The 23,657-nt window shown below is 44.0% G+C and overlaps 2 protein-coding genes and 1 non-coding gene across 6 annotated transcripts in view; 1 reads left to right on the forward strand and 2 right to left on the reverse strand.

Moving 5' to 3' along the window:
- Positions 1–11,037, forward strand: LOC128762116 (junction-mediating and -regulatory protein-like). 2 transcript variants are annotated; one of them, XM_053869991.1, is made up of 10 exons: positions 1–1,213; positions 3,732–3,905; positions 5,901–6,051; positions 6,468–6,637; positions 6,709–6,874; positions 7,154–7,323; positions 8,197–8,271; positions 8,342–8,437; positions 8,500–8,986; positions 9,090–11,037. In XM_053869991.1, the coding sequence occupies exons 1-10, from the start codon at positions 425–427 to the stop codon at positions 9,392–9,394; spliced, it is 2,583 nt and encodes an 860-aa protein (XP_053725966.1). In that variant the 5' UTR covers positions 1–424; the 3' UTR covers positions 9,395–11,037. The 2 variants fall into 2 exon arrangements, with proteins under 2 accessions (XP_053725966.1, XP_053725967.1); XM_053869992.1 differs by having other exon boundaries at positions 7,226–7,323.
- Positions 5,189–5,260, reverse strand: trnaq-cug (transfer RNA glutamine (anticodon CUG)). Its single transcript has one exon. It is a non-coding gene; the product is annotated as a tRNA-Gln (tRNA).
- homer1b (homer scaffold protein 1b) overlaps positions 10,283–23,657 on the reverse strand; it is a 24,222-nt gene continuing 10,847 nt past the window's right edge. For 2 of the 3 annotated variants that reach the window (XM_053869995.1, XM_053869994.1), the window contains 6 exons: positions 23,122–23,214; positions 21,225–21,373; positions 14,311–14,467; positions 14,108–14,218; positions 13,568–13,648; positions 10,289–13,496 (listed from right to left, as the gene is read on the reverse strand). In XM_053869995.1, the coding sequence (XP_053725970.1) occupies positions 13,305–13,496; positions 13,568–13,648; positions 14,108–14,218; positions 14,311–14,467; positions 21,225–21,373; positions 23,122–23,214 (783 nt within the window). In that variant the 3' untranslated portion in view covers positions 10,289–13,304. Of the gene's footprint in view, positions 13,497–13,567; positions 13,649–14,107; positions 14,219–14,310; positions 14,468–21,224; positions 21,374–23,121; positions 23,215–23,657 lie in introns of all 3 variants that reach the window. The other variant, XM_053869993.1, reaches the window with a different exon arrangement.

The following is a 23,657-nucleotide window of genomic DNA, read 5'->3' on the forward strand; positions in this document are numbered from 1 at the left end:
TCTGTGGTCCTGCAGGACGACGGAAACAGACCAGTGTTTACAGTCTGAGCCGAAGCCACCCCGCGAAAAGATGTTTTTAGGTCAATCGTGATAGATTTATTGTATTAAGGAAGTGTTTGGATAACGGACGTCACGATCGGGGCTTCACAGCTGCACTCAACGGTTGGAGTTTAGGCTCTGGATCGGAGACATGGATGCTGTTGCGGGGATCATAGACATGTAAGGTTTGTGTATTTATGTCAGCGAGTCTCTGCGGACGACAGTCGAGACTCAGACACGGACCGAGTTTATGGGTCTGATATCGCATTTCTGGATATTTCTCGAGTTCGAAGCATGTTTTAATGCAGACGAGCACACGTCTGTCCCCGAACATCCCACATCCCAGTGCTGATCGGCTGAGTTGTTGTGCATCGCTTCGGCAGCGATGTCTTTCACGATGGAGGATCACTTGGAGTCAGGCTGGGTGTCCGTCCGCCCTAACGCGTTCGAGGAGAAGGAGAAGCACAAGTTCGTCTTTATTGTGGCCTGGAACGAGGTGGAGGGTAAATTTGCCATCACTTGTCATAACAGGACAGTGCAGAGGAGGAGCCTTGGCGCTAGGGATGCTCCATTAGGGACCAGCAGTCAGGGAGGGGACAAAACAAAATGGCCTGAAAGTCCCGTAAGGGATCAGCTGTTGAGGAGTCCCAGCAGGGGGTCCGGCTCCAGCTCCAGACAGAGCCCTGTCCGGATTAAAACTGTGGTCAGGCCTTCGCCCCCTCCGGTTGGTCCTCCTAAAGAGCTGCTGACTCCACCAGATGAGGAGCTGCATCCCATCTTGGACACGTGGACCCTGGAAGATCTGGACCTGAGTAAAGAAGACTGCAGCTGGGCAGGACTTTTCTCATTCCAGGACCTCCGGGCGGTGCACCAGCAGCTGTGCTCCGTCAACTCCGATTTGGAGCCCTGCCTGCCACAGTTTCCGGAGGAACCTGGCGGAATGTGGACCGTTCTGTTTGGGTCTGCGGAAGTGTCTGAGGCGGAAATGGACGCCCTGTGCAGCAGCCTGCAGGTCTACATGGGACATGCTCTGGACACCTGTGGGTGGAAGATTCTGTCACAGGTTCTGTTCACGGAAAACGACGATCCGGATGAGTACTACGAGAGTCTGAGTGAGCTCAAGCAGTCTGGGTATGAAGAGGTGCTGCACCGTGAAACCACACTCCTGCAGGAGGTGAGGGACTGATCCAACACACTCTAATAGCAAAGTATAAACACAACAGTTGCCAGTTCAGTTTAATAATAAATAGCCCTGAATCGTAGAAATGCACAAGGATTTGACTCAAACTAGGTCAGTGAAGGCAGCAGGCTGACCAGTGTCTTACATGAGGATTACTCACCAAATCCATGCAGTTTGGAACTTAGCCCTAGTTATTGTGAAAACACACGTAGTGACCCGTCATGTTTAAGTAATGGGATTCAAGAAGAATCATTTACAGGGTGTTATGTCACTTTAATGCAACAGCCTTATTAGTGCATCGATTAGCGCATGCTTACATCAACATTCGTCATATAGCAGCCGTCTATATGTCCTGCGGATCAATAATGCTCCACTGATTCAGTGAGGAGTGCGGCTGAGAGCCTGAAAGCCCTCCATGCTGTGTGTGTTGCTGTCAGAGGTTTAATGCTAATCTGGGGATGATACATCAGCCTGTATCAGTGGCCTATCAGGGATGCTGCGGCGCAGTGGCTGTCATATTCTGAAACAACTGTGTTCATCTTCGGGTTTAGCTGCAGCACACCACAAATTCACAAGCCAGTCAGTTTAACCTTTTACCTCCGGAGGTTTTATAACACACATCCATCATGTGCTTTCATTTATTTCATGGCCTACTATATATGAACAGACATGTAGCCTGGGCTGCAGTGACACAACCATGAGTGTAACTACAGATTTAACTACATTTTCACTGAATTTACTCTGTTTTTGTGATTATAAACTCATTTTATTATTAGTCCTTATATACCACAAGTTCCTAGAAACAGTAAACATGCTGCATATATAAGCCTCTGCAGCAGGAAGTCATTATTTGTGTATAGTTGGTATAGTCTGCATTCAATTTCTCAGTTCAAAAGTTCACACATGAATACAGAAAACCTGAAACAGGAAGCTGCATCGGCTGCAGATCTCACCCTGAATATTGGGGGTTTAAAGCTGCACAACCACTTTTGGTGTTCAGTCTTATTCAGCTGTTTCCACACACGTTGCTGCTCTTCATTTAAATAATGTTAAAGGCTGAGCCCACCAAACGCACACAGAACACACATTGTCCTATTGATCCTCGGACTCCATTTCAGGGTTGAGTTAATGGCTATTTCAGTACTTGCTGCTGGCCTCGAGGAATTTTTCAGTCTGGTGTGTGTATCGATCTTATTCCCAGCAGCGAAGCAGACTCTCTCAACTGCGTTTGTGCGCTGCGTTTGCTCTTTAATAATCTTGTTGTCACAACAGTTCAGCATGTGTCACCAATGCGCATCTTTGCACTCTGTGTTGTTCCGACTGCATATCTGAAAACTTGAAAAAATGACGTATGAATACTTGGGCTCCATGCTGCCATCCAGGGTGGAGTTTGAATGTTCCATGCTTCTGTGACTCTCGGATTTCCTTTCACTGTCCAAAAACATCTAAAATGTCCGCAGGAAAGTGCACCCCACTAGCGAACATTCCAGAGTGACTGTCGACATCTCTTTCCCCATGTAGCCTAGGTTGACGCTCAACTTTCATGTTCAATAGGTGGCAGAAAACCAATGCCTGTAGGCCACCAGGCTGATCCGGGGTAAGGTGGAGACACATTAATTTAATTCCTCAGTCAAGCTCTTCAGTTTTCACAGCTCAGTCCCTGGATACAGGTCATGGAAAAACATGTAGTTGTGTCTTGAATTACACTGAAAATACACAATGCGTCAAGGAGCAGTTGGCCTGTTGTTACCTCTGATGAAGCTATCAAAAGTATTGTAAACTGAAAAAGTCCTTTGTTGCAGCATCGTATCCATTGTCCTGTCCAACCGGGCCTTGTGACTGAGGAGACACCATTTTCTTGCTCCTCGATGCGTGATCAGCTAGATTTAATAAAGCTGTGTCATGTCAGCTTCTCATTCTGATGTCTGCAGCTAATGCATTCCCACCCGCCTTGAAGATGAACAGCACGGTTTTGGAAAGCAGTGGACATGACATGATTGCATTTCTTTTGGAACTGGAAAATAAGTGGAACACAACTTTGACCAAATTGTGAAGTAAAAAACTGGCTCTCATGACATCATTCTTGCTGCCAAAACATCTTGCATTATGAAAATATTCTCAGATAGTCAAGCTCTTTTGAACCTTCCAAATCAAATACATGTAAAAACGATTTCTTCTTTTCCCAAACATTCAATAAACATTACGGTTCTTTAGCCATAAACAAAGTCCATCAGAGGAATGTCTATCATCAATAGGCTTCTGGTAGAACACACACAAGAACTAGCACTGCACTGGTTGAGTCTCTTGCAAGTGATCTTCATCCAACTTACATGCCGAATTAAATAACATCATAAATAACATTATAAACATCCTAACATCCATAACAACATTCATAACATTATAACATATAACATCATAAATATGAGTCCAGTCTGGATCCGAACTTTGAAATGCCCCCCCTCTATAAATGTTTGACCCTGAATTGCTTTTGCATGCGATGGTTCTGATGCAGTTGCTGGAGAAGCACAAGAGCATGGACAGCATGGTGGAGCTGCTGGACTTGTACGAGAAGGAGGACCAGGCGTACCACTGCTTGCTGGAAGCCTCCACGCAGCTTTATCAGTACCTGCTGCAGCCGTTCAGAGACATGAGGGAGCTGGCGATGCTGCGCCGGCAACAGATCAAGGTAACTCCCCCCTTACACTAGTAAGGTGCTTCTGCAAGAGAGGATTCTGCCTGTGGAGTTGGCATGATCCCGCTTGGCTTGAAACACTTCATTTGATATGAATTATTCAAGAGAATGTGAACACTTCACAAAATGTTACAGACCTTCACTGAAAGTATTCTCATGCTCAATTATTAAAGGTGCATTCTTCTTAATTCTCCGACAGTCCTGGGATGGGCGGCTAAATGAGAGGCTGATAAGATGGATGAGTGCTGGAGAGGCTTTTGACCAGGCATCGCACTGCAGATGGAACGTTTATATTTAGTCTAGTGACTCACACAAGGCACCAGTAATAAACACTTTGTATTACAAGAGCCACCGCAAGCATGACAGACGGAGAGCATGGATTTTGTTTGTCATTATCCAGGACTGCGGCAGGTATTCAGTGGGAGCTGAAGGGTGTGCTCACAGCTAAAATAGCACCCTGTCGGTCTCCGGTTTCCTCATAGGGACATGAATAAGTCATGGTGTGTGTGGGGTCCTATAGGTTTACAGCAGGAACAGGGGGATGCTGAGATCAGCGGGGAACGCAGCAGAGCAGAGAAAGAAAGAGTTGCTCTGAAAATGCTTTAAGCCCTTGTCGTGTTGTCAAGGACACAGTGGGTGTTTCCTCTCGTGGTGTGTTTCTCCTCAGTTTTTACATGCACTACAATCTTATCTAAGAAAGAGAGCATCGGATTTAAAATGACTAGCTGCAGTAATATTAATATTGATGTCAGCAGCCATTTAAGGGCTGTAATCCACCGACCTTCTACCTTATATGCTGAATAACAACCATTGAAAGAGAGATCTGCCTGTCATGCAAATAGGAACAGTCTGCAGTTAAAGGAGAGGTGGCTGAGGCACTTGGACTGTCGTCACCCTAAACATTGACACACAAAGACTAAAGAGACATACCTTTCAAACCACGTTTTTAGCTATTAAAATTCAGGTATAAAAGTTCTAAATAACTTTAGCATTATTCAAGTGTTAACAGCAATTTGCATATATATATATATATATATATATATATATATGTGTGTGTGCAATCTCAAATTGTTGAGATTGCACATGTTTTGAGTGATTTTCCAACCAGGCAATGACAGTTATCATTTTGTCCACACCTTAGAATATTAACGTTTTCAGTGGAGAATATGTGATGAAAGGACTTTTCCCAAATGCACAAAGGCTTGTTGCATAAAAGCCAATAGTCTAGTGTATATTTTGGTCTAGTAAATGGAGCTGAACTACTTAAGTCAAAATACAGGTTCCACCGAGATTTGAACTCGGATCGCTGGATTCAGAGTCCAGAGTGCTAACCATTACACCATGGAACCGCGCGATGACGTCGACAGCGTTCGCAGAGGTCTAAATGCTGTACGGCATTTCTGGTCGATATAAACGCGAGTAGGTGTTGTGGTATTGTGAATTTTCAACCAGTGTTTCTGTTGCAATCGTTTTCTTTCGTTCACCGAATACATTCTCAGGGGGCCACGATAAGTTCGTAAATGTCCGTTAGCCACGCTGAGTCATGACAGCAGTTCCGGTTGTAGCGGACAAAGCGCTGGTTTTGTTTTATGTTAAATGCCATGACTGAACATACGCATTTGAACTTGTTAGCGTTCTCACTAACTAAAAATAAGAAGGGTTTATGGCACTTAACTTTAATGGTTTGCCGTAATACGTAATCAAACGTAAATAAATGTTTCAAAAAGTATGTAGTGGGTATATTTGTTTGGGAAAAGCCACAGCTCCTCACCCTAAATGTAAAAAGTATAGAACTTTGTCTTCGTACACAGTTCGTTTCTCACAACCTCCCCATCACATAAAACACTCCATTTTTGGAGAAAAAAAAATACTATTTATTACGTTGAATTGAATTGTATTATGATTATTATTATTTTGAATTATAAAATGTTGACTCTGACACCGCAATAACAAAACAGCCATGAAGTCACAAACATTCTCTCCTTTCAGATCTCCATGGCAAATGACTTCTTGGGCCCCAGGCGTATAGATTCTCTGAAGAAGGAGGACTCTGACTGGCAGAAGAAAGCTGAGGAGGCTGTTCTCAACATCCAGGAATTCACTGTGAAATACTTTGAGATCACTGCCAGAGCTCAGAAAGGTAATGTGCCACAAGGATTGATGCGCCATTGTTAGAGCGTGCTTATACCTGGCCCCCACTTATATCACACACGCACACATATGCTGGCATCAGTGTTGGACATGGATTGGCTCGTGTTGGCTTCTGAGTGCCAGGGGTGATGTGGTTTAGTATTAATGAGGTGGTGCGGACAGCTGTGCTTTGACACAGACAGGAAGAAACAAGGACGAGCTATTGATCTCAAAGCTCTGGAGGCAAACGCCCCCTCACTCCCCCTTGGTTTTCCTGCTCCTTCTCCCACTTCACTGCGGTTTAATTCAGTAATTGTGCTTGCTAAGTTTGGCCACTAGATGATGCCCTTCCATAACAATGAAGAAACCGATTGATCGCGATCATGAAGTCGAGCCTAAGAAGTGTGTGTGTGTGTCTGTGTGCAGGATTATATGAACGCATGAAAGTGGACCAGCGCAAGTTTGGCAAGTCGTCATGGACGGCAGCGGTGGAGCGCATGGAGCGATTACGTTACTCTGTTGCCAAGGAAACCCTGCAACTCCAGAGAGCCAGAGAAATCTGTTTAGAGCAGAGGAAACACGCACTTCGTGAGGAGGTATGGATCTCCACTTTCTAGTCCATCAGTCTCCATGTAACTGAGCCAGAGTTGTGTTCCTGTCTGTTCAGATGCAGAGCTTGTGCAGCGGTGAGGATGCCATAGTGCTGTTGGACCACATGGAGTCCCAGTACTATGAGCTCCAGCTGCAGCTGTACGACATCCAGCGTGAGATCCTGCAGTGTGAAGAGCTGCTTCTCACAGCTCAGCTGGACAGCGTTCGCCGGCAGATGACAGGTGTGAAGACACACTGAGCTGGAAGAGCTCTTTTGCTGGTCAGAATAACCGTGACACTAGTAAGCCTTGATATAACTGTGAAGCTGTGCAGTGAAAAGCTTGTACTCACTTTCACTTCCACTCTTGAGATGGTGGAGATCTTGATGCGTTGCTGATGACTCGTGTGTGTGGTTGCAACTGTCTCATTTTGATACAAGGACGGGAGCTCAGAATAGAGGTTGAAGAGGTCGTGGGGTGACAGACGTGTTCTTACATGGCTATATGTGCATGTGTTTGCAGAACGTCAGGATGAGGTGGTGTACTATGACACCTTTCAAAGTGCCGATGATATAACAGAGGTTGATATTGCAGAAAAGGAAGAGCTTCGAAGACTTCAGCTCAGTGCTCGGCAGCTGGAGGCCAGGCGAGGACGCATCACTGCCAAGCGCTCCTACCTGCAGGACAAGAGAGTAGGTGCACGTTGTACCCTGAGCCGACCCTTGCTCTTGACCCGTCCTACTGCCTGTTTAGGTCAAACATGTTTTATGTGGGAGCTCATCCTTTGTAAGTCCCCAAAATATGCTCACGAGTGTTTGAGATAGATGCTGAAAGAAATGACAGTCTCCTCCCTGTGCACCCAGCAGTTTAGAAATGTGTAAAAGTGTGGCTGTCTTGCTGCACTCAGTGTGACTGACCATGTAGAAATGTGACACTGTGTTGTGTTTCAAGTGCCTCCTGTGATGTTGAAACAATCCTGCTGTTAATGATTTTCATTTTTTAAAAATATTTTAATTTCTTTCATTGTTTATTGCCATTTTAATGTAAATATTGTCCTTTTAATCTGAAGACCTTTAATGGTACTTCTAATTTTACAACTTATATTAAAAATTTCGAGCGTTTCATTTCTCCCCCTTTATCTATGTTTTTATTATTTTGATAATGCTAATTCCATTTTTTTGTCACATAAAATACAATTTTTATTCTTTTCTTTAACATGCCTTTTTAATTTATAATGTAAAACATTTTTAGATATGATAGAATATATAAATACATTTTTAGTCACGCATAAAATGTGACTATTTCATTTAGAGTTTTGAAATTCTGTTGAGGTTGAGTTAAGTTGAAGTTAGCTTTGTATCTTAATTAAAACTTACACATTTATTTTCATTCATTCATTTGTTGATGTAAAATTTCTCATGTTTGTAAAATCTCAAGTCTTATTTTCCACATCATAAGTAGATTTTTGAAAACTAACACTGTCACAGACATTTCAAATGGATTATTTTGCTGGGTAGATTTTAATGCAACAAGGAGCCATCATATTTTTTGATTCTGTTCCATAGGAAATCTGTGTGTCAAACCACATGCAAAAGCAGCAGAAAAGTCATGGATTCCTCAAAGACTCCCTGCTCCTGCAGGTAGATATCACCTGGGTCTATGTTGATATCTAACAAGCGTCCCGTTTATAAGACTTGGCTCATGTCACAGCTGAAATACGAGGAAGAGGAGGACGAGGAGAGGAAGAACCGCCGAGTCAGTCAGGAGAGACAGAGGACTCTGGACAGACTTCGGTCCTTCAAGCAGGTATGGATGAGTTGCTTGACCCTTTAACCTTATCCACTCCGATTCATTGACTTTGTGTCCAGCGGTACCCAGGTCAGGTGATACTGAAGTCCACTCGACTCCGTAGCGCTCACCCCAGAAGGAGAGACTCTGGCAGAGGGGTCGGGGCTGGGAGTGAGAAGGAGGAGGGGACCGGTCAGCCTCGGTGTTTCAGCACTAGCGTCCAAACGGACCCCAGCCCCACTCTCACCACCCAACCTGTCACGGGCCTGGCAGCATCACTTCCCCCTCTTCCTGTTCCAAGTCCTGCGGACTCCACCTGTTCCCCCTGCTCTCTCTCCTCACTGCTGTCGTCCCCAATTTCGCCTCCACCCCCGCCTCCTCCACCACCGCCCCTCCCAGTCACCGAGCAGTGGTCGCCATCGGCAACTCCGGGCTGCAGTGGACACGAAGACCTTTCTCTTTCGCCGATCGGCCCTTTCATCCCTCGCTTCTTCGACAGCAGCCAACTGCTGAGTGCCCGGAAGAAACTGAGAAAGACCCCAGAGTTTGAGAGCCACAGCAGGCGAGGTACTGAGGCCACCACCTGGTCAACCTTGTTTTCAGATATTCAATCATATTCTTATGAGTTAGTTATTTCACGCTCATGGTGTCTAAATGTTCTCTCCCCCAGTTAGTTCACCGATGGACGAGGTGCTAGCGTCTCTGAAGAGAGGCAGCTTCCACCTGAAAAAGGTTGACCAGAGGTCGCTGCCCCCTCCCCAAGGGGAGGACCCTAACAACATTTTAGCCCAGATCCGCCGCGGAGTCAAGCTAAGGCGGGTCCCTCGAAAAGAACGAAAAGACCAAGACGAGCTCCCAGCGTCCACCGACCCGCTGACCCGGAGCATCCACGAGGCCCTGCGACGCATCAAAGAAGCGTCTCCGGAGTCAGACTCTGAGGACGACGCGCTGTCCGGGCCAGACTGGGAGAGCTAGACCCATTGAGGAGAAGTGTTATAGAGCAGTGAACTGCACTCACGGGACTAATGCACTTAGAGAGCTGTATTATACACGAGCACACACTGAGAGCTCAATCACGTTGAGTCTGACTCAATACCGGTTCACAGAAAGGTCAGTCTGTCCTTTAGTTGTCTCTCCACGCAGCACTGTCCTGCTACACCAGTTCATCACGACTCATCATTGCCTTTCCTGCATTCATGTTTATTTATTGATCAGATTACAGTTTGACCTTGACTCAGCGAATTAAGACATAAGCTGCTCTACCACATGCTTGAGGGTCGAAGTTTATTGACCCATCACATGTCTACTTTGGGGGCCACATTCCAACGCTGTCCTCTCACTTTTTTGGTTGGAGGTGTAACCGTCTGAAGCAGCCACTGTGAAAGACAGTCGATCTGAGAACGTGAGCGTTCATACAGCCATGAGATTAGAACGGCGCCCGGCTCTTCAGGGGTACAGAACTGTTCACAGGTCACCCTGGACTAGCATGGCGTGGGGCAGAGAGCTCATTCCAGCCACTTGCACCAACTATCTTTTAATCATCACCCCAGGCCACAGTTGAGAGTGGGAACATAGACTGGTGGATCCCTCTGTCCCTCACTAGGGAACAAGAGCCCAACATACTTGACCTCCTCCACCTAGTGAGCTTTATCCACCAGAGACAGAACACCTCCTTATATGTCCTTCACCTCCACCTCTCCGTCATGTTATGGCACTTATACGGTCTCCTGCCTCCCGAGCAAATATGGTCGGTCTGAACAGGAGTCAGTGAGAGACCCTTTTCACACCTATCAGTTTTGAATCTCAAACAAATCTGCTAACTTTTCCTTTTAAGTGTCTCTGAATGTAGTAGTTTTGTTCTGCATCATTTTAGCTCGACTACTCCAGTGGATTTGTGCCTCTCTCCAGCATATGGGCTGCTGAAGTGGAGTAGATTGTGGGTGAAACAGTTTAGTGATGAGAGCTGGAGGCCCGGGCCCTCAGGGAGGCTGAGGTCGTGGCAGTAGTGAGAGTGGGCGGTCCGTGGAGGTCCTGTTGGAATGGTCACGCTCGGTGGAATGATGGATGGCAGGTAGGCGTCTGGATTCTCTCCGCTCTGCTGGGAGTCACCGTGGGCCAGCAGCACACTCTCTTTCTCTTGTCTTTGTTTCCTCTTTTCACATCACTTTCTCATGCTGTGGGCAGAAGCACCTTGGTAGGAGGTTGCTGAGTCATATTACTGGTGCTCACGCAGTCACGCTCCAAACCTGCTGCAACCATATGGGACGCACCAGCCGCGGAGTCCATGGAAAGTGGTTACATCATCACAAAAGTAAAGGGGGAGTTCATGAGATGACCTTTATCCTGACTTAAAATGAAGCTTTAGATGTCCTTGCATCAACTCCTTGTGGTCAAATCGGTATCTTCCATTAGCGTCTTCATCACCCCTCTCCCCCCGGTCTGGCACATGCCTCGTAAACACTCGCTTGACTGACAAATGCACCGTAACAACACAATGATACAATGAAATCTTAACCTGAGGACTACTTGTCAGACATTGCAGTCTTATGCGGACACATTACACAATTGTTGTTTGGAACTGCATTGTTGTCCCTGCAATTCAATAAAAATCGGTTTTACCAATGCGAGCTGCTGTTGAATCTCTTTGTCTCTGTCAGAGTTTTAAACAGGAGGGTTGAAAAAGGGTTGCAAAAAATGCGTGTCCACACACAGAGATGTACAGATGACTCTTGTGTGTCTGTGTGCTTGAGTGGTGTCCGACTATAAGTGGACATAAATCCTGGTCTGTGAAGGAGACACCCCGCCAAAGAAGCAAACAGAAGCAGTGGGATTTGCACACACAGAATTCTGCGGCCACTGTATTTGAATATAAAACATAGCATTTCTCCATTCACAGATGTGTGTTCTTCTCCTGGTTAGAAAGGATCTTTCTTCCATCTGTCACCAACCTCTGAGGAATCTGTTCATCCGCCTAGCATCATGAAGCCTGAGGTACCTCTTTAATTTAGTTTAAAATTACTTTAAATAGTCAAAAATATTGCCAGTCTTCTCATACCTCTGGATACAATAATCATAATTATACGTACATTAAATACCATAAGTTACAAAACAAGAGAATGAAAAGCTTATTCCACTACTGTACAAAGGCATTCATCAACAATAGCATGAATATTAATGTGTTCACTCTGTGTTAAACAATCAACATTTTCTTCTACTCAGGCCTTGTTCCAGTGTATTAACCTGTGTGTGTGTGTGTGTGTGTGTGTGGCTAGAGCAAAAATCTGGGCACACGAATGTAAATCAATAATTCATGTTGCTACAAAGTGTAATAAAATCAGTGCAAAAAAGGTGCTCAAACATATTTAAGACCTCAAAAGTTGCAGCATGTCATGTGGATTTGAAGAATTTAAGTGTGAGATTTTACACGTGGCGTTGACTATTTTGCTTTGACAGGAGTATATAGATTTAGAATATAGATTTAATATACATGTTCTGTGAGGACGGTATGTTGGTTAATACACAACAATAAGCCGCCGCGTGGTGGTGTGTCTGCATTCTACTGAGGCGCCTTTCATTTGTAATGCCAAGTAGAAAGTATCATACAGCATTATCACTAGCGCGGTAATATACTCTGAGTAAAAAAGAGTTCTGTTTCTGCTCATGAGGAGTGAATATCCATGAGCAGTTGAGAGATGATGATGACACTCCGTAAGCCCTTCGCCATGCACTACTCTGACCAACACAGGTTTACGGTCATCAGCAGTACACTATCTGTTGGTCGGGGAGGTGTGTGTGTGTGTGTGGGAGGAGGGTTGGAGGGAGGAAGGGGTTACACATCTGCATGAGTCCACTGAGTATAGTACCTGATAGAGTTAAATAGAAGTGTTGTACAGAGCCTGTCTGGTATTGCTCAGTGTGTGTGTGTGTGCGTGTGTTTGTTGGCCTCCACAAGAGTCGCTCTCTGACAACGCAAAACACACACACACACTCAAATTCTATATTACAAAGTGTCCTCTTTATGTGTGCACGTGAAGGCACACGTCAGGGTCAGGCCTTATTCAGAAACACACAGCACACTGAGTTTGGCAGGAAGACAGGTCGGCTGACTGCAATGGTGGAAGCAGGGATTCCTCTCCAATTTCGTCATGGCACAAACGATGCAGATGCGATTCCTCGATCATCTTGTTGGAGTGGCGGTTAATATTATCTATTTATATGTATATAGGAGGAACTCATTCTCACAGCAGAAACAACCACCAAAATATTTTTTCTTTGTCCAAACACTCATCAGGCCCCGAAAGTAAGGCTTTCTGTGTCCTCAAAACTCTCTGGGATGCTGGCAGTTTCTCACTCAAGTGGGACTCTTTCGCTGTACAGTGAGTCACTTTGGATCGAAGCATCTGTATTAGGGTGATATCTTGGGTGAATCTCGCAGCTTTGGCGCAGTTCATTGAGTCTTTACAGCAAATTCCGCTTGACTTGTAACTTACATTCCCCTTCAGGTGGAGGAAAAGACGAGGTGCAGTTCTCCAGCTGAACTGCAGGCGGCGCTGAGGCACAGTTCTGGAGTTATCCGTGTGGACTTGGGTGAAGGTGGATGCCAGTGGGTTGCAGGGCAGTTGCCTCATCAGACATGTTTACAATTCTTCCACACCAGCCAATCAGAAGGCTCGCTGAGGTAGTCCCTGTGCTGCCTGCGGTGGTGGAGTTGGAGCCTGCGTGGAGAAGACGAGGGAATAGCTGCCCACTTTAAGCAAGAATCACGACTGGGGCAGTGTTGTGTCTGAACTATAACCTTTCTGAGGAAAGTGGGTGGTAGTGGGTGGGGACTGGAGTAGGTGCGTGGACTCATATGGCTGTGTCAGATTCTGCAGCTCACATTCTTCTAGCTGGCTTCCTCTATGAGCCTGGCCAGTGTGTCTCTGAGCTCCGTCAGCTCAAAGATCTTGCCGTCCAGCATCTCCAGCAGCGTCCGCAGGCTCTTCCTGAAGTTCTCTTGCTCCTCCTGGTTCTCCTCGAGCCGCTGCTCGGCCCCGGCCAACTGCTCCTCCAGGACCCGGCCACGCAGCTCCGTCTCCTGGACAAGCACCGGCACCGGTGAGGACGAGGCCACTGAGGACATATGTCATGTGAAGTTCTCTGACTCACCTCAAGTTTCTGCGTAAGAGTGTCTTTCTGCTCCATCAGGTCGTTCATGTTTTCCAATTCTTCTTTCAGCTTCTCCATTTCCTGAAATTATATTATATTATATTATATTATATTATATTATATTATATTATATTATATTATATTATATTATATTATATTATATTATATTATATTATATTATATTATATTATATTATATTATATTTAAGCATCTCAACAACACTCCACTTCTCCAACTACGATGGCCAGAAGAGGAGGACATGAAGCAAGCGCAATACATGAGCTTTATCGATCAGTTTGAGAAATTATAAATATTTATACTATAGGTTACTTCAAGTTCTGTGGATATTGTTCAGATATGTATGTGTGTGTGTGTATATATATATATATATATATATATATATATATATATATATATACACATATATATATATATATATATATATATATATATCTTCATGTCTTCTTCAAAAGAACCTGAAGAGTCTCCAACACCAGCAATTTTTACCATTGGTGCGCTTTAAACAACAACAGCACAGACCTCTTCTTTATCTCTGAGAGTATTCTCCAGTTCCTCGATTGTTTGGTTGAGTTCAGTTTTCTGGGACTTGATGGCTGGTGTTTGGTTGCTCTGGCACTCGAGCTCTGTCACCTGCAGAGGAGATCCAGAAAGACATATGAAGACCAGTGACACGTCATGTCCTCTCGCGGGTTCATAAAAGGTTGCTGTCTGCTCCCGCTCACCCGTTTGTGTAGCCGCTCTGCTTCCTCCTGGTAAGCAGCCAGCTGTTGCTTCCACTGTTTGACGTTGGCCGTGGACTCCAACAGAGCCGCTGTGAGCTTGGCGTTGTTCCCTTTTAGCGCCTCTAGCTCAGCCTCCCAGTGTTTTGTCATGGTGGGGCTACAACACACACACAGATGACGTGAGACAGATTCATATCACTTTATTGAGATAAGCTGCTCGTGAGCGCAGGAGGTGACAGAGGATGGATGACATGGGACAAAGCAGTCAGAAGCTCCGGCGGAAGGCACCCAGGCAGGAGGTCCCTGTCTGTTGGCCTGAAGCTGTGAAAGCAGCTGTCTGCCTCATGAGTTGTAATCTGAGATTATATCCTCAGACTGGCTGGAGTCTAATCTACTCCAGCTACTCACAGATGAGAAGATACAGATTAAATGTAAATGAATTTTGCGATACAGAAGCTGAGTGCGAGAAAGGGGCTGATGGAAATGGAATAAAGAGTGACACATTTTTACGCAGTAGAACTGCTTAAACACATCAGTGCTGGTGATCTAGGAAGTCTTTTTGATGTCACTGTGGATATCCTTCAGATCTGTTATTTGATTTTAATATCAGTGTGTTTGTATTTAATGTATGAGAGGATTGCACATTCTATACATTCAGTTATTTAATATATTACATAATTTTTCCCTTACACCAGCGTTTTTCAACCGGGGGGCTGCGGCACACGAGTGTGAGAGAGTGTCAGGGGTGCCGTGGGAAAATGATCCAATTTCACCTCATTTGTCCGGAGATAGAGGTGGGTGATATGATGCTGTTAAATCACGACAATTTACAACGCGTTGAGGAGCAACCAAGGTGAGGAGATCAGATGGATTCGCTTTCTACACACTATACTGTGGAGCTGCAGTGTGTTGATGCGCTGGTGTGTCCCTCGGTCAAAGCAGCGCTGCTGTGGTGCGCGGCGCTCCTCTTCCCACACACTCACAGCAAAGAAGCCTGTCTAATGCACGACTTCCAGCTGTTTTTAAACCTGATGCGCCTCTAACTTGACCACACACCTCCACGACACGATGGAGGGAGTGATCCTTATCGGACCCGATACGCCAAAGAGCGAACGGCTAATGTGACGTCTTACCTAAAAACTTTATTGATACTCATGGACTGTCAAAGTTTGGTTTGTGGTTTAAAAGTTGGCAAAAAACTAAATGCACAACAAAATAAATGTGCTCTAAAATGTAATGAGAGAGAGAATTGTTTGAGATAATTGTTTTTATGAAGCAAGTTCAGGAGAATGCTTAGGATTTGTCTGGAAAACTACAATAAAATCACGCAAAAATGTGATAAAATCGATCGAACAGTTATTTAAAGTAAGTAAATAAATAAATCATAATCTATTTTGCCATATTGTCTGCCTCTTTCTGGACACTTTGGAAACAAATACATTTTCTGCCATTTGTTTCTCGAAACAGCCTGGCAAAATAGAGTGTCAGTAGCTACAGTTTTTCACAAATGAATAGGGATTTTCTATGGGATTTTAAGCACAAGTGAGCTTTGGCCAGGGTTCCTTTGGTGGTGTGCCCTGAAAAAGGTTGAAAAACACGGCCTTACACTACTGTATATTGAACAATTTTTTTGTCACAATTTATATTCCCCTCAGTATTCACAAGTCTTAATAAACAATAATTACAACCAAAGGCACACAGTCACAGCTGTCGCCACAGCTGCCATTGCCTCACACCTCACTCCATCACAAACCATCACCCCTCACACCACGAGCTGAGGTCGAAACCTGAGAGCTCTGATGTCAAACTGAAACCCTGTTCGTGTATCCACAGCAAGTCGCCGTGTTCTTGGTTTGTTTCTTTTCCTTTGGACTGTTTTTAAATTTTAAATTTCACCAGGTTGGTAGCAACATTGCTAGCTTTTGTTGATACACTGTTTACATGAATTTCCCGAGACTCATGCAACATTGCCGTGTTGTGGGTATCACCCTTGTTCAGATGTGATATACCAATAGCCCCAGGTGAACAAGTGAAGTAAACCTGGCTTTCAACATGATCAGAGCCATACTGTTAGTTTAAATAAATGTGAATTCACTAATGTTCAGTCCTGCAAATCACTGTCAGGTGAACTCCGCGATCAACCTTTGACCTTTCAATATACAGCTAAGAAGCCAAGTGAAGCGTTTGCATGGGAAGAGAGTGCTGCTATACAGCATCTCCGCTGGTTCATATGCTAGCTGAAGGATGCAATTCAGATTTACATAACGCCCACTGATAGTCGAATTTAGCTCGGAAATTGTATCAGCCGAAGCAAACAGCGTTGAGCAGCGACGCTGACATTGATCCAGGCAGGAGCCTTTGAAAAGGCGCTTCTCCTCCTACATAGTCGCATCACATACATCCCAAAAAACCCCACAAAAGGCAGCTTATCTCGCTGGAGGAGTGCTGTGAGTCTGTGTATGACCCACAACGGCAGGGTTTTTTTGTGCGTTACATCCACCCCCGCACTGACACACACACAGATATCCACACACTTGCAGGCAGCAGTACTCCACAACACCCACTCTGTGAGCAGTAGAGGAGAAAAAGCCAAGATCTAATTCACTCTGGACTCCCACGACACTCTCACTTCTTACACAACAGCCACCCCCACCCCGTGAAAAGTGTGTCTGCGTGTATGACGCATAGGAGGGAGATGACACTTCATCCTACACATAGCTACTGACACACAACCACATACACATATGGAGTGATGCTGTCACCAAGGCGCCCAGCCCCACCAGCGTATAAACCCCACTCGGCAGCTCAGAGCGCGGGAGAGCAGGCAGGACGTCAAGATGTGAGGATGGAAAGAGACGGCGAGAACGGCGGGCAGAGAACGAGCTGAGCGAAGCGAGATGTTTGGACACTGCTGTTGCTCTTCATTAGTCTGGCTGAGAGGCTTCAGAGTCCAGGGTGAGGACGGCGGCTGGATGTGGTAAGTTGCTCTGCAACTGTGATGTGAATAAAGCTTATTTTCAATTAGCCGCTCGACTATAGGCTTGACCTTGACTTGGAACTGTGTAGTCTAGACAAGCTAAATCGACCTAGTTTTCCAGGCAGCGTGGACGCATCAAGTGGGAACAAGTGCTTCTCTTTTTGATGTATAAGTCAATCGAATGAATTATTTTCTGCTTGACTTGAATAAAAGATATCAAATGTGGTTTGTGTGTATTTCTTCACAAACGCCTGCCTTTCTGTCTGCTGCGGTTCTGACCACTGCGGTTGTCAGGTAGGTCCTTTCCTCCTAGCAGAGTCCTTCAAGAAGCAGGGAGGCAGCGCAGTTGCCATGGCAGCGCGAGAGGAACGGAGGCGCCCGTGGCACTGTGACGTTTGGCATCTGCGCCGTCTACACTCACACAAGCAAACTTAAAATATGCCTGCGCTCTCCACCATTCACAGAAAGAAGGCAGGCCCAACTGAAGGCCCTGGAGCTGGGTGTGGAGCCGTCAACACGCCTACGTCCTGCTATATGCTGAGAAAGCTCTGACAGTGCTGCTGTCTCTCATCATCCTGGCTCCTCCTCACCCCTACACGCCCACACACCTGCCTACACAGAACACTGATACACTAAGCACAACGGTGATGAATTCTCTTCAAATACAACCTCTATGAACGGTACAACACGTAATGAAACGATCACATTTTTTTTTTTTGTGGCCATTGCATCAGTCATGAACCATTTCCTCAGTTCCAGAAATGTTCTCTCACTGTGTGTGGCTGACACGTTGTTGCACTTAATAAATCACTATTGTATGAACAAAACAAGCAAATAAAAGACTGATAATTTATGAGGTAAATGATTGAAATCTTTAATAAATAAAGATATTGATCAGATAAAAGTTACAGATTCAAAGGGCTGTAAGAACAGTTGACTACAAAAGAAGAAAAAAAAAACAGTTTTTATTCACAGATAAATCGACCCATTGTGCTACAGGTCAGTTTTGGAAGCCTGCGGCGAGTACATGAGCAGATGTGTGCGGTTGTTAAGTCACAGTAGCTCAAAGAAAAAAGAACATCCCTTCTACATGTTCTTCTGCTCCACACACACCGGTCTCATCTCTGTTCCAGCCTCTTTTACTCACTGGAAGTTAGCTAAATCTTACATCAACACCTCATCATGGACCTCGTAGGTCGGTATCATCACAAACTATTACAGGACATATTTGTCTTCCACTTAGATAGAAAGTGATGAATACAGTTCTGGGATCAGTGGTGATACAATCAGAAGGTACAATAACAGAGTCGTTCATGCAGAAATAATCTGCTGTAAAACTACAAAAAGGTCATAAAAAGCACCTTCAGATACGACATCACACAAGTAAAACCCTTTTTTAATAATGTCATTTAACCAGAACTAGTTATTGCCACTGATAATGGCTGCTGCAGCTGTGATTCATATAGTGGATCACTCATCACCATCCGCATTTCCTGTCCACCAGGTGTGTCTAAAATAGGTAATAATCACTATAGAACTCATTTGTTCCCCTCACACAGCACCTTAACGAAATAAATATCATTGTGGACAAAGTGGAATGTTCGTTTTCAAGTAGTCATGGATCTGCAGATATGATGCTAGTTGTTTTTTTGTCACGTTACAGCAAGAGTAAACTCCAGTTATAAATATGTTGTTTCATTTTTATTTTCTCACATTTTACACCGATTAACACAAGGGTGTCCTGAGGTGGCTCAGGGTTTAAAACAACTTCTTTAAGCCGTTTAAATTCAATGGCACTGAACCATTTTATGCAAATGTTACTGCCAACAAAAGTAGAACTTCAAAGAAGTCAAATGTCTGTTATAGGTTACTATTAGACACAACACATTAACAAGTAATAATTTGTTAATGTTTACGTTGAAAACAAATGAAGAGGCTCTGAACAAATGCTGCATAGCACTTTAACTAGTTTGACCAACGTAAAACTGAACTTATCATTTGTGACAAACTCAGACCCAAGGGCCAAAACTGGTCCACAAAGGGATTTGATAGGCCCAGAAGAGCTAGGAATAGCTCTGAAAATTAAATAAATAAACACAATAAAATAAATAAATCAATAATAATAAAGCCCAAGACAGGCTAGCAAATGGAGATAAATCTCTAAAATATTATTATTATAGTATTTTTTTGTTTTTGTTTTGTTGGAGTCATTGTTTAAGATGTTGGTCCCTTGTGTGGTCAAGTTCGATACCCTTGTTCTGCAGTCTCTTGTTGACTGTCAAACAAAACCTCCATGACCCAGGCTGTATGAAATTCATATCTTCAACACCACACGCCTCATTCTTTATCTTATTTTTTTTTTGCTTCCATAAGTTCCCTGTGTTTATGCTCATCACTGTGGTAACTATTGTCGACTCTTTATCTGAAAATGAGCTGCATCCATCTGACTACAGATTACAACACTCCTCAAGCTGCTTCAGCAGTGAAGGAGATGATTTACAAAGATCGCTGAATTGCGCTTGCAGCGTAGAGTCAAGCACCATGGATTACAGGAGATTCACTGTGATTGCACTTTCAGTTAAAAACAGGAACAAAGTAGAGATGACTGAGTGAAGCACAGACTGTGCATTTCAAGGTTTGCCACATGGCCATTTGAAGGTAGATGAACCCTCTTAGCAAGACCTTGGACAGCAGTCCTGAAATAAGAGGTTGTTGGACGTTGCTTGTCATGAAATAGGCTTCACATTATACTGAAGTCAAGACCATTTAACAACAACAAAAGGGCTTCATATAGCGTAAATGAAGCTCTAAAATAGTCATAAATCACATGTAAATCTATCTGGTTCAACGTCCATGCCACCGTCAGCATGAACTCAGACACAGAGACAGTTACACACTGCATCTGAAACATGCTAGAAGACTCCGGCAGTGTAGACAAATCTGGTCTCAGGTTTTATCACTCAGTCTGTGCATTGCAAATCATTGCATTTGCATATTTATTGCAGCAAACATATTCAATGGGGTGCACACGCTACTTCGTCCCTGGAAGACAAACCATTGCCTGCATTTCTGATTAATCCCTAGGTACCGATCTGAAGCCCTACACACAAACCTCCATTAAATCAACCCCTAAAAGTCTCAGATTTGACAGGTGAAATCAGATTTAACAACGGCAAACACAATATAATAAGTACAACAATCCTCAGGAGACAGGAAACAGCAATATAATATCAGGTACACAGAATTTCAGAATATATATATATATATATATATATATATATATATATATATATCATGACAGTGACAAGGAGCAGCTGTGACGCATGCATAGATGTGAAACTGTCACTTGCTCTGGTTGCATCAACAAAGGAAACAGTCAATATATATTTTTCCTTAAAACATTATTGCATTGCAAATACTTCTGTGTACAAGCATGCTCATTTAAAAAAATGATGACTAAGCAATTCCCAAGTCTTGAGAAACTCCTATAGATACAACCGTCACTCGTCCAAGTGTAAAGTGTAAGTGTGAATGTCACTTAAGCAAGTTAAAATAACACCACTCCACCCACATTTCTGAAGTCGTGGTGCGCGTTAATCTTGAGAAAACAGGCAAATAATGAGGTTTTATAAGGACGACTCTCCCTGTGTCTGACCCCACATTATGCCTGACGACTAATTGTTTTGTATGTGATGATGCTGCAGAAGTCAGGACTTGAAAAGAGACCCCTATCAGAAAGAGCAGACTCGACAAGTCTTAAACTGCTCCCTGGAGGGAAAGACACGAGAGAGCAGCAATGAATTAAGGGAGAACACCACCACGCTGACATCAGAACCAAACGCTGAGCTCACAGACAACATCAATTTCATGTGAGGTGGAGTCCTAGAGGAAGACCTAACATGTGCTCAAGGTCTTGGCCTGAGTCATGGGCTCGTACCTGTGAGCAAAGGCCAGTGCGTTCTGCGAGGGTTCCGGGCGATTCTCTGAATTAGGAGTGGCGTCACACAGATCATCCGTGCCGTTCAGCGCTTCCATGGGCGGAGTCACTGGGGTCAGAGGTGATGCCAGCTCACCCGCTGGAGACTCCTGGAGAGAGGTGGAATGCTTTGTTTAGCTATGACAAAACGTTCTACTAAATCTACAAAATCTACTTCAGCAGAAATATGTGTACTTTCATCTGGATTTGGCAAATGTTTTGAAGGTTTTGTCAGACTGTTCTTTGTTGTTCAATGATATTTCAAATGTGAAAAATAAGACAAGAAAAAAAAACAAATTTCAGTATGAGCCCAGTTTGTGCATTTATATTGGAAATTGAGTAAAAAGTAGCTTAAATAGTAAACAGATGCGTGATTCTAAACCATCCTACATGAAACATATGCAAACAGCAATTCCATGACTTAAAAGCAGGAAGTGTAGCCGTATGAAATTGCAGGATTAAAGTCTAATCTCATCTTCAAATCCCATTCCAAACTGCTATTATTCCAGGGACAAGTCATTCCACTGCTGCACTGACATAAAACAAAGCAATTAGGACTGCGACTTGGACACAATACAGTGACACAATGACTCAGTCTGCACTTCCCAAATGGACAAGAAACAAGATAAGCCGACCAAATATCTGGCATTCTTCACTGGACGCCATGTTTAATATTTGACATGAGTTCAAGCTGCATTGCTGCTGATGCCTGCCTCGGATTAATATATATATATATATATATATATATATATATATATATATATATATATATATATATATATGATGTATTTTTGACAAGTGGCCACCACAGACACTTTTTAATTTTGATGTTACCCTTAATTGTATTTTTTTTTTACTTGAACACTTAACATGAAATTGCATTTTCATTTTAGTTGCTGAGATCTGTGCTGTCTCTGCGGTTTTGTTCTTCTAAAATGAGGAGTAAATAGTACAAGGTACATGGAATCATGGTCCAAATGGATGCAAAAAAAAGAGAGCCTTTTTTAACATAACTCATTGAAGAAGACTTATTGCATGAATAATATTTGGTGAAGAAACCCACACCGACAGCTTCTGTCTGATGCCATGACGCCATATCAAAACCATGTGACCGCCAGGCTGCAGTTTTAGGAAAGGTAAAATCAAGCCAGCCACTCAGCCTATGACCCCTGACGTGCGTGCAGATGTCCACTTGGTTCCAACAGGACCTCTCTCCCCGGGGCAGCACCAAGTACAGTAGCATTTCGGCTCATTTCGGCATTAATAGCGCGCGTAATAGAGCGCAGGCTGGAGGGGGGCGGCTCTCCTCGCCTCTATAATGAGCAGAGCCGGACATGAAGCCTCTTAACTACCTGTAAATTAAAGAACAGATTTCTCTCGAGAGTTTCCTGTGAAATGCTAATTTTCTCCCACTTGGATTGAAACACTCTAGTATTAGTACACAAAAACACCTCGCACCACAGTTAAGCTATCTAATTTACGACGCCAAAGATTTCTCTGCTCCAATCCACGCAGCATTAGCTCAAGAGAACATCACATGATGATCTTATATTGACAGTGAGAACTTGATAAGCATCAGCCAAATGTCATATTTTAAATTGTAGAAGATTAAAATCAGTAAAACTAAAAAAAGAGTAGCCCAGAAAGTGTTACCATATTCATTTTGAAAAAATGTCTGACATTGACTGAAGACGCTTAAACGGCGAGCAGATTAAAGAAAATAGGTCAGAAGCAGATAATGTAATGACAGTGATTTTTATTTCATTACTGTCTCTTCTGATAATTAATGAAACTGAAATGTGCTATTTTTAGGTCGATTACAATGGAGTGTGCTGCGAATCAGAGGGATGGAACCTACCTGGGAAGGAGACGTAGCCATTTCCATCTTCTCCTGGCTTTTCTCTTTGGCCAGCCGAGCCGCTTCTTTGTACTCAGCGAACTTCTCTGCGAACTGAACACAGGGGACACGGCTGCGTCATGACAGAGTCGTGTTCATGCGTGGCTTTGTTCAACTCTTTTGTGCTGGCAGATGTTCACAAGCAAATAAGCCACCAAGTGGTGATTTCATATTGACCTTTGCCGATAATACCACAGAGACATGAGCCAACTAGGTCATCTCTGGGACACGCTGGTCAGAGCCCTTCCTAAACTCAACATGCACTTCTACAGCCGTCAGACTCCTGCGAGGTGTGCTTCAACAGCGTCCCTTCTTCCTGCAGTGCTCTACAGTCACATGCTGGATATGCAGTCCGGTGGAGGACTTGAGCTGTGAGAAAATCCAATTGACACTTCTGCTGGGGCTGAGCTTGAGTCGGCCATTGCTGGAGTTGAGTTAAGTAACTCAATATGATTTCAATTCAGTGCAATATAATAGCTCTGCTTCTCTAATCTAAA

The sequence above is a fragment of the Synchiropus splendidus genome, chromosome 7 (genome assembly GCF_027744825.2).
Source record: "Synchiropus splendidus isolate RoL2022-P1 chromosome 7, RoL_Sspl_1.0, whole genome shotgun sequence".
Taxonomy (NCBI): Eukaryota; Metazoa; Chordata; class Actinopteri; order Syngnathiformes; family Callionymidae; genus Synchiropus; species Synchiropus splendidus.